The sequence below is a fragment of the Pavona decussata genome, unplaced genomic scaffold, assembly GCF_977016875.1.
Source record: "Pavona decussata unplaced genomic scaffold, jaPavDecu1.1 SCAFFOLD_59, whole genome shotgun sequence".
Lineage (NCBI taxonomy): Eukaryota > Metazoa > Cnidaria > Anthozoa > Scleractinia > Agariciidae > Pavona > Pavona decussata.
Genome location: NW_028145481.1, coordinates 407747 through 418343, shown reverse-complemented (window position 1 = coordinate 418343; position 10597 = coordinate 407747). Strand labels below are relative to the sequence as shown.

Here is a 10597-nt window from a genome sequence, read left to right as displayed (position 1 = left end):
TCAATCATTGTAAGAAAATAAAAAAAAAATTCATCATTGACTAAAATATCCAAACAAGACTTTTTTAAATTGGCCTGCAGACTAAATATCAACAATTTCGCTTGGCAACGCATTCTAGTCCTTGACAGTTCTCAGTATTTGGTAAGAGTTCATAAACTTGTTCTGGCTAGAAATCCTTAGATGTCTTCTGCGCTTTCTAACATAGTCTGGGAAAGCCAGGCCGCCATGACCATGAATTGCTTTGTGGAATAAAGTGCTGTTTCCTATGCTATTTCCTCAGGGACGCTAGCTTTGAAAGTTCTCACTATGTTGAGAGAAATCGAGATGGTAGCCTTTTTCATCCTTCTCACCATCACTGCAATCCTTCTCTGTTGCGAACTAAATAACAGCAGAATACAGTTTATGAAGTAGAATCCATATGAAAATTAGCCATGTGGAATTTTTCGTGTTGAGCCAATGACGTCACTTCCTGTAATTTGAGCCTTAACTTCCGGAACAAGGCCAAGTAATGGCGGCCGTGAAATCTCGAATAAAAAGCTAAAAAAAAATACTTCCAATCGCCGTAAAGGATTAAAATTTGGTAACATGAGTAAGAAGGTCATATTCTACACGAAAATGCAAAAAGATGGAAAATGAAATCTTCGTCCCAGGGGCACTTTAAGTAAAGCAAGTAATGCTGTGTTATGTAATCAAGAACACGTGCACGTGCACGTGCCTCGAGTCTTACAACTAACGTATCCTGATTGCTCTTCTTTCATTTTCACCGTTGTGATCAGTGAAGAGACAGCTCAGTTAGCTGCGAGAGATGCCGAACATTCTGAAAAAAATATTCAAACGAAAAACAGGTAACTATTGGAACAATGACATGCTTACCATACCCTGTCCAGACGAAATGCTTGCTTCCACGGAATTGTCAAGTGGATTTGGACGAAGGCTCCCTTGTTACAACACAGATCAATGTGTGATCATAGTGAAAGAAGAAAATGCCTCGCCGGAAAAAGCTGAAATCACCGATGAGCGTAAAGAGGGTTTGTCGACGAAGTCACTGGAACCCAGTCAGCATTCAGTCCAGCCTGATTCTGAAAGCAAAGGTAAACAGAAGTTGAGGCTGGAGGAGCTAAAGAAGAAAGCTCCCCCTGGATACAAGCAGTTCGAGGCCGCTCTTCGATCATTAGATGTGGACGAGGAAACTGCCTTAGAGTTGTGGGAAGATCTCTTTGCCAAGCCTTGAACGGTGTTGAGATATCGCAAAATGATGAAAAAGATCGATTAAGAACTTTTCTTGAAAGTTGCTGGCTACTGAGTCAGTTGAAAGATTGTAATTATACCGGTCACAATGCAAAACCAAGTTTGTCACGGTTCTTGTCCATTTTATCTACTATTATAATATTCACAGTTATTAACCAAAATTTGTCTTGATAGAGCGCTTTGTTTATCCAAGGCCTTAGAAAGAAAAAATTACCATTGTTGCTTTTTAAAAATAAGAAAATAAGCACCTTGTGCTAAATAAACGTATATTACTTCTTGTAACTACGGAATTTTATCCCGATCACGTTATTTAGCTGTTGTTCATATTTCAAGCGTTTTCAGTCAACCATATTCCCAATAAACGATGTAACTTTGTACCTCTCGTCGCTTTGTTTCTCTATACTGTTACCACCGGCTCGTTTTAGGGAAGCGAAAAATCAGTCTACATTCATTTTTGCTTGCGTAATATGCCCTATGTATCGCCGGCGAAGGAGGAGGATAGGGGGGGGGGGGGGGGGGGAAATTCCCAGACGATCGGGGATTTCACTGTTTTCCGACCGTCCCCAACTTTTCCGACTATTTATGAAAACTGGAAATCGAATCGTAGACATCCCCGATCGCCTGAGATGGTCGGTGATCATTCCCGACAATGAAAACTCAATTTTGTACCGTCGGGGACGCGCTGGCGACAGTTTTAGCTCGTTACCAATCCTCTAAATTGCTTAATTTCGCTCCAGTTCCCCACTTAATACCCCCGAGAAATGAAAATGGCCGCTGTCACCAATGAGAATAATTTACGACCAATTTTTCAAGTATCTTAACGATAACGTACGATCTTTTAGTTAACTGTCAATCTGGGTTTAGATCACTTCATAGCGCACTAACGTCCTTGCTTGAAGCTTCTAACAGTTGGGCTGTCAATATTGACAATGGTCTTATAAATGGTGTAATCTTCATAGACTTGAAAAAGGCTTTTGACACCGGCTAGCTAGTTATGGCATTGATCATAGGGCCCTAAAGTGGTTTGACTCCTATCTAAGCGATTGCAACAAAAGTGTGTAGTTAATGGTGAGCTGTCTGGCGCGCGTGCTGTTACCTGTGGTGTCCCACAGGGAAGCCTCATTGGTCCCCTCCTTTTCCTGATCTATATTAACGACTTGCCGAACTGTCAAAGTAAGGCGTTAAGGCCACGAATATACGCCAACGATACAAGTATCAGCAGTAGCTTACCAGAGCTTGAATCAGTACTAAACACTGAACTAGCTAACCTTCATGTATGCCTCAATGTAAATAAGCTCAGCCTGAATATTGCCAAAACTGAATAACAGTCGAACCTGCATATAACGGCCACCCTCGGGACTTGAGGAACTGGCCGCTTAATACAGGATCACTAAAAATACTCACTGGGCGTTGTCTAATGTCAATATTAAAGGCATATCATAAAAAAACAGTTCATGAAAGGAAACAATTATAGGACAATCAACACTCTTTCAAGCGACCAATTCTTTCAACAAAGTTCAGTGCCAACTTGTAACTTAACGGTATAATATACGTAACATTGTGTAAAAGTACTATGCAATAAATTGTCCTCTACCCTTCTACGGTATGCAGTACTCTATTTCTATGACTTACAGTTCACAACAAAATATCTCATTCAGTCATTTCATAGTTGTTACGCTCAATGTTCAATGTCACATGGCTGAAGAACAAGCTAATTAAAGAGGAACTAGTTCTTGCTAAAGAGTGAACCATATTCAAAACAAATTTCTTTAAGCGTTTGTGATATGGTATTGTACTCCAGCACATTGTGGACATCTGAAAAGCGTATTAAACGCCCGAGTATCAGCTGACAGTAGTTGTACATGTTATTTCTTTATAGTGATGCTGGATCGCATTTTAAACACAATAAATACCGCATAAAATAACATATGGCTTAGTTTATATTTAAGGTATTCCTGGAGGCTAAAGTGACTGTTTCGGATTGCCATAATTTTTTAGCGGTGTAAAGGCAATGTCATCAGGAACTGGCATGCAAAATTTCAGGTTGAGATACCCAAACTATACCGAGATATACGCGAGCAAAGTTTTGTTTCTAAGGCCAGTTTGCCGGGAAAAGTAAGACGCCCTACCGCGCTCCAAACACCATTTACTTGATTTGGAAATCCCAAAGGATGTTGTCGTTGACAGCTCGTTGACATAAAACCTTGTCATCTGATATGCAAGTCTCTCTTTGATCGGAAAAAGTCATGGCTGCAAGGAACAACGAGACAGCTCTGGATGATTTGGATGCGGCGTTCCGCAATAACGGGTAAATGAATTTCATTTTTAAAAGAAAGTTGTTCTTTCTGTGTTTTGCATTGATTTGGTTTGGTTAACAAAATATCTGTTTGTCGATTAGTTTTCAGGGAAGTCCTGCGGGCCTTTCAAGGCTGGTTCGAGGATTCCATAAAAAGCCTCAGGAAAGCGACGAGGAGGCAAGGAGGAGGTTCTATAGACGCATTTTTGGCATTTTATGGGTATATTTCAGTTTCAATTTGATTGTTCTTTCAGATTTGATAAAAAAATATCGTAGTTTTCCGGCAACATCTTATGAGCGCTTATCGCCACGCCGCATGCCACGCAAGCCAGCTCATTGATGCGCAGCAAAATTTCACGTGCATGCCTCGAAGTTATTCAGTAAAATACCAGCAAATAAATGTCACCTTGCGTATTACGGATCATCTGTTTGTTCGTTTTTCATTCCTTTGAGTAAATATACATGAAGTGTCACGTTAGGATTGCTGGTTATTGGAGACATTCCTTCTCCGTAAATTTTCTTCCGACTAATAATACAAGCAAAAACGAATGAGGCCAGTAGTCAGCCCTAAAGAATATGACTTGATTCATCTCAGGGGTGGATCCATGATTTTTCTCAGGGACGGTGCAGCATCAAGTCTACAGGATACCCATGAATAGGACATGTGATGAGGCATGCAAAATGTCTGCTCTGACCAATAAGAGAGCTAATTCTCCAGACTTCAGTGCCAAACTACCATTTTTGGTTATTCAACCTTGTCTGGTGTACTTCGACACCAATAAACCACACTTCTTTCTTTTGCAGAAAACCGGTTGTATAAGAAAGCCGTGTCATTTTAGAGGAGGGGGTACATCCCCTGCACACTTCCCCCAGATCCGCCTCTGCATGTGACCCACTTGCACAATAATCCATATAATAAACTACATTCTTATCCATTGCATAGCCTTTACAGGGTCATAATATTTTTTCTTTGTTTTTTGTTTTTTAATAGTTTGGTAACAAAGTTGGCAAGGGCCAGTTCAGGGGAAAGTCCCTACCCACGTATGTGTATCCTGAATGTTTGAAAAACATCATAAGGGAAAAACTGTCCGAAGAGCTGAGGGAATACCCAAATCCTGAAACTCCTGCGGTAAGAATTATTGTTATGTTGAGAAATAAATGTTAGTACCTGGCCCCCCATACCTTCCATCTGTAAAGTTCACTGTTACATCTTTGCTTCTCAAAAGCAGGTTGTATTAAAAAAAAAGCTTCCCATTTTGATTTTTCAGTTTCAGGCATTGAAAAAAAAAATAGTCACATTATCTCATGCCTCCTTATATCTCTCTTCAGGGTTTTTTGATGGAATGTCATTATTCATATAAAAAGGTTTTGAATTCCCACCACCAAACTAACATTGCACTTTTTTTGAATTTCAGGTCTACACGGTCACGATGTCAGACCTATTCACAGCGAAATGGCCTGGAGATAAATGAACTTAAACTTTTTTTTTCTATTACACTTATTTTTTTATTTATTTTATTCTAAAATTGTATTCAATAATCTAGTGCATTTCCGCTTATCTTTTCTACAAAATGTGACTAATCAGGATATATATTTGGAAATAAACATGTGCTTGTAAAATTCCTGGTATAATTATTATGCTTTTTCCAATTAACAGTAATCAATCTTTCTTTATCCACGTAATTGGTCTTGAAAATACATCCGTTTTTCTAATGTTCACTTTCAAAAGGCACTCCTTTGTGGTGACAATGGTCAACCTTACATTTCAATTCAAGTGATGCAGTAAAATTGCCCTTTGAGACCATGAAAGAGAACTGTATCTACTCAAAATGCATGTGCATCATATCACTAACAAAAGAGTGTCTTTGATAATGGAGCAAAAAAAAAAATGATTCTAAAGTTATCACTTGCCTGATATTGTCAAAACAAATTACTATTATTCCAATATCAGCCACCAATGTAGCCTATCAGGTCTACAAATAAAATTATAATCACCATGCAATTTGTTTATGAAGAAAACAAATGAAATCAAAGAAACAAAGTTGCCCTGATGACAGAGTGGTTTAGAAAGCTTCCACTAGATCCTCTTCAGGATTGTAACAACAAAATAAAAGACTTCATTACTGTCCATAGATACTGGTTTAACACCTTTTCACAAACTGCAACATTCTCAGTTACCTATGCTGTGTTCAAATGACTGCTGAAAATAGGGCAGTGTAAAATGCAGACTGCTGACTGACTGTGGACTATTGTCTTTAGGGTTGAAAAACAATGGGGGTATCGTTGTCATGTACTCATTTGCATGGTGAAAACAATAGTCTGCAGTCTGTACTTTCCACTGACGGCTGCTGAAATACATTTAGATTGAACATTTTATTGTTTCAAAATTATCTCAGTTAATTGGGCCTTTAAAAGTTCTTGGACACTGGCTATCTTAGTCAAAAATGAATTGTTTTGCCACAGTTGATCCAATTTAGAATGGTAAGATTACTGTAAATGATGATAACAAAGCAAGAATAAATATTCCATGAAAGGGCTTACAGAAAAGCATTGTCACAAAAATTCTTCAGCCAGATTATTTTGGTCACTGTAACTGTTATCAAAAAAAGAAAGTCTTATTTGAGCAAAGGCCCTACACCTTTGACTTATTATATGGGCAGTCTTTGTGACTCTTGCGGGAGTGAGTGTTGCTACCACACCATTTGCACTTTTTCCCTCCCACTTCTACAACTGCTCCGTGGGGTGCTGGCATAGCAGTATCAGGTAGAGTGATGCCAGTCGCACTTCCATCACGGACTGCAGACTCAGTGAGCAACACTGCTTCCTCTTCAACCAGGTCATCCTCGGCATCCTCACCATAGGTGTGCTGTATTCGGCAATTTTTGACATATTTCTTTCTGAAGGAAAGAAAACAGACAAAGATTGATATCAACAACAACATAAAAACTGAAAATCTGTTATAGCTTGTCTTTTCTAATAAAATGCATTTCTTATCCTTCCCAGTTTATCAGAACATTTTGTGTCTAAGTAAAAGCAATTAGTAAATATCTCCACAATGTACAGTAGTCCCTTTAATTATAGCTAAGAAAATCAACTACCTCTAGCCTAAAGTTTACACATTAATATCTAAATAGAAGACAATGGAACATGACTCTACTGAGGTAAGAGAAAGTACCTTAGCTTCTGCTCCTCTGCACGGTCAATTTTTCGCTGAACTCTTTTTCTCTTCCCTTCCGCAGTTTTGTAGCGCTCCAGTCTCTTGTATCTCCCCTCATTGTCGTGTTGACACTGTAATAAAATGGCCATAGTTACAATAATATTAGCTCTTTATGTTCATAGTAGTGTAACATCAATTTCAATGCCCAGTTATCAACATATTTTCCTGTGATCAACAATGACCAGTGATCGTCAAAATAGGTGAAACACCAGTAATACATTACATACTTGTCACAGAAATAAATTTTTTGCAGAAAACATGCTCAGATAGGCTTACATAGATACAATATTTAAGCAATAGGCAACACTTTCTATGTGTTTACCGGCACAATAACCCACGTGGGATGTTGGGAGAACATGATGAAAGCTTGTACATTGTAAAAGTGGGTTATCATGGCACTAAACCCATCGAAAGTGTGGTCTATTGCTGTTATAAAATAACTTTAAGTTTTCTCTGAGTTTACCGGCACAATAAACCATAGGTTTTTAACCAATCAGAGCACGTGTACTATCTTAGTTATTTTATAAATAGCAAATAAAACAAATCACATACAAAGTAGATAGAACTATGCATACCATTTCTTGAATACCATCAAGGATTGGAAGACCCATTCGTGAATAGAGGTCAGGGATCCAATGGTACTCCGGTCCTCTGTTCTTGTAGCACCAAGTCATGTTGGCCTGGAGTAATCCTAAGTTTGTTGCAGCATGGTAATGCTTCATGTGCAAGTTAGTGTCCTTGGCGCGGAATTTAGTGAGAACACTAAATGTCGACTCAGGGAGATTTGAGTGCCCTTTTCCCAAGTCTGGCTCGATGACCTTCTCAGCATCTTTGGCTCTTTCACTGCATTCTATTTCATACGCCAGCGCATGAAATTCACATCGCAGAATGTGAGCTGAGTGATATTCCTCACCGGAACATTCGAGTTCTGCATAAAATCCATCAACATCCGCTTCACACTTTTTACAGCTACATTTAGTGAGTGGATGAAAGCTGCAGGAACCCCCCTGCCATTCATGAATATCTCTACAGTGGTACTTTCCAAGGGCCAACATAGTTTGTCTGTATTTATCTGGACTGTTTCCAGCATGGACCAGGGCACAATAGTGGTTTCGCTTTGCATTTTGGATAAAACCCGGACCAATACACCCACAAACAGGTTTGTTTCTAGTGGCAACAAATGTATGATTTTTGCCAACACAACAACATTTGACAGATCCAATTGAAGGAAATTCTCTTTTGTGTAAGGCAATAAAAGCAGATGAGAATGATGACTTTGTTTTAAGCTCCTCAAGCTTCTTCCCATGGGCCCTTCCAACATGGCCCCCACACAACATGATTCTACTCTCTTGTTCATTTGAGTATGACTGGCGAAACCCCTTGGCTGAGGAAGAGTCAGCATCCTGCCAGTTGACTTCCACTTTTAGCCCCTCTTCTTTGGCTTTGGCCCATAGCACTTCACTGAGATGCCCCTCAGCTGACTTGGCTGTCCCCTGCCAGAGTTCCTCATCACAAATGGTGTCAGCTCCTCTCATACAGAGATGCCCATAATAAAGAAGGGCACCAGTAATATAATTCTTGATCACGAATGTGCAGTTTTGACTGAAATGCCCTCTAATCAACCAACACCCATCACAACAAGTAACAGCTCTAGACCAGCTGCCTATCTGGTCAGCTGGGAGTTCCTTCATCTTCTCCTTTCCATCTTCACACATCTCATCCAACATAGACTTAATATAGGGGAGGGCTAGATCCACAACTTCTAAGAAAGGCTTCTCTGAAACAATTCCCAATCCTAAACCTCTTCCTAAGGTCTTTCTGTACCCAGCATAACCATGCCCACTAATAAAAAAGGCTAAGGAGATGGCCAAGGACACTAATTGTCGTCTGGATTCTTGGGCAAGGTAACTACTCTTATAATCGATCTCAACAATCCAGCAACCACAACACTTGAAGGAAAAGACCATTGCTCCTCCAAATCCTTTTTTGCCATATGCTGTAAGAACGAGTTGGCCTGTGAAATAAGTTTGAGTGGAAAATCATGTAAGGTAACTGTGTTAGAAAAATTATGGTATGAACTCCTACAACTTTATCAAATTGTGAGAGCACTTATGACTGTGAAGGCCACAACCTCTGGCAAAACATCAGTAGTCGTATCAATCATTTTTCACTATGTCAAATTGAGTATTGTCAAACAAAGAGGCATGTGAACACTTTGCGTTTTCAGAATTGAGGTACCTTATCTTTCTAACCACAAGTGGCTTAGACAAAATACGATACAACTATCCCCCAAAGGGGAGGTGAATAGTGGTGGATATGCCAAGACGCGAAGTGTCCAGGTATATTTCTAGCGTTACGAACTGACCCTGAGGGGTATAGTTGTTTTAGTATTTACCAAATCAGTTAAATAAAAATTTTAAAAAAGTATCTTTTGTGAAAGAACATGTCACTTAGATAAGAGTTTGTTTATGTTTCAATTGACATCGTTGCTGGGGTCATTTTTTATGATTTTGTTGCAAATTCAGCAAGAAAATAATTTTCTACCTACCAGTACACACCTACAAGCCAAAGTTCGTAACTTTCTTGGTATTTGTTTGTATGACTGCTCCACTTATAGCTCAAATAAATGTCTCGATACGAATTGCCATCTTGGCTTCGGTCGCAAAACAGTGAATAGCAAAGGATATTTCGAGTTACGGGAGCCAATCAAAACGCGCAAAAATTGCTATTCACTGATTTGGTAAATACTTAAAAAGTTTGTGTTGAATAACATAAATTTCTCCAAGCAATTTGAATGTTATGTGCAACATTACCTAATCTAGCCATATATGATCAACAATCAAACCTGCTTCAACTCAAAAATTGATGCCATTTGTTGGTAGTCTTAAAACTTTGGCTGATGTTAGGCACTAGCATCAATGTCTGTCCCTCAATGAAAGGATGAAATCCCAATGTAAAAAGGGAGAGTTTGAGTCTAATTTTATTTACCCTGGCTCTCAGTTCACAGACAAACTCTGTATTTTTCACACAAAATCCCTGTCACTGAGCCACCTATTATTCTAATAATATATTGTAGACCGTATATATTTATATCTCACCTCTACATCTTCCATTGTTTGATGTGCACTTGAAATATTTATTTACTTCGCCGACAAAATCAACAATGCTGGAGGTTGTCGCTATGAACAGTCCTTCTGGAACTTCAACTCTACAAAAAATATAAACCCAGAGGGAAATGTCAATTTCAACTTCACGCTCGTGAGCACTCGATGTAACTCCCTCGGACAGGCAGATTTATACATTTTTCACTCTCTTGCACGGAGATTGTGAAACACACTTCAAGGAACGTTGTTGTGCTAACATACAGAGATCGTAAACTGCGAATCCTACTGATCCCAGAGAATCTGCGAATCCTCTGATCCCAGAGGTTTTTCCGCGTAAGAGAAAGGAGCGAAAGAGGCAAAATTCACAAGAATGAGTCGCGAAGCAATCGGTATTCACGCAATGGTTCCACGCAATTAGAGACCAGTAAAGCGATGACTGTTGGTCTCAGTGTTTCAGTATAAGCCAGTAAATATTATATACATATCAAAACTCACCCTTTATCGTGCTTGATTTCTTTCAGCGTTTGTTTTTCCATTGGAGGCTCATAATCAGAGTCGTCGGTTTCATCAGAGGACAGTAAATCATTCGACCGTCGAAACCGAAGCTCTTGCACCTGGTTTCGGTTCTCTGTTGCATTGGATACGAATTTTTCAAGTATTCCTTCAGCATGTAATTGCCGCTTTACTTCTTCGGCGCTTTTGAGAGATTTGCCCTCGGGATTCCTATAACTG

The 10597-nt window shown here is 39.3% G+C and overlaps 1 protein-coding gene and 1 long non-coding RNA gene across 2 annotated transcripts; one reads left to right on the top strand and one right to left on the bottom strand.

The window, feature by feature from the left end:
• Positions 1 to 3198: 3198 nt before the first annotated feature.
• Positions 3199 to 5122, top strand: LOC146479282 (uncharacterized). Its single transcript, XR_014864933.1, has 3 exons — positions 3199 to 3764; positions 4536 to 4673; positions 4960 to 5122. It is a non-coding gene; the product is annotated as an uncharacterized LOC146479282 (long non-coding RNA).
• A 1054-nt stretch (positions 5123 to 6176) lies between these two features.
• On the bottom strand, positions 6177 to 8775 carry LOC146479281 (uncharacterized). Its single transcript, XM_085110869.1, has 3 exons — positions 7337 to 8775; positions 6720 to 6832; positions 6177 to 6441 (listed from the first exon to the last, which is right to left on the bottom strand). The coding sequence occupies exons 1-3, from the start codon at positions 8726 to 8728 to the stop codon at positions 6177 to 6179; spliced, it is 1770 nt and encodes a 589-aa protein (XP_084966995.1). The 5' UTR covers positions 8729 to 8775.
• Between the last annotated feature and the right edge of the window lie 1822 nt (positions 8776 to 10597).

What these genes read in the sequence shown, in the direction of transcription:
- LOC146479281 (XM_085110869.1), bottom strand. Translation starts at nt 8,728, where the DNA reads ATGGTCTTTTCCTTCAAGTGTTGTGGTTGCTGGATTGTTGAGATCGAT. An exon ending in TTGATGGTATTCAAGAAATG is followed by an intron (nt 6,833 to 7,336) that starts GTATGCATAGTT and finishes ATTTTATTACAG; the next exon opens with TGTCAACACGACAATGAGGG. An exon ending in GCAGAGGAGCAGAAGCTAAG is followed by an intron (nt 6,442 to 6,719) that starts GTACTTTCTCTT and finishes TCTTTCCTTCAG; the next exon opens with AAAGAAATATGTCAAAAATT.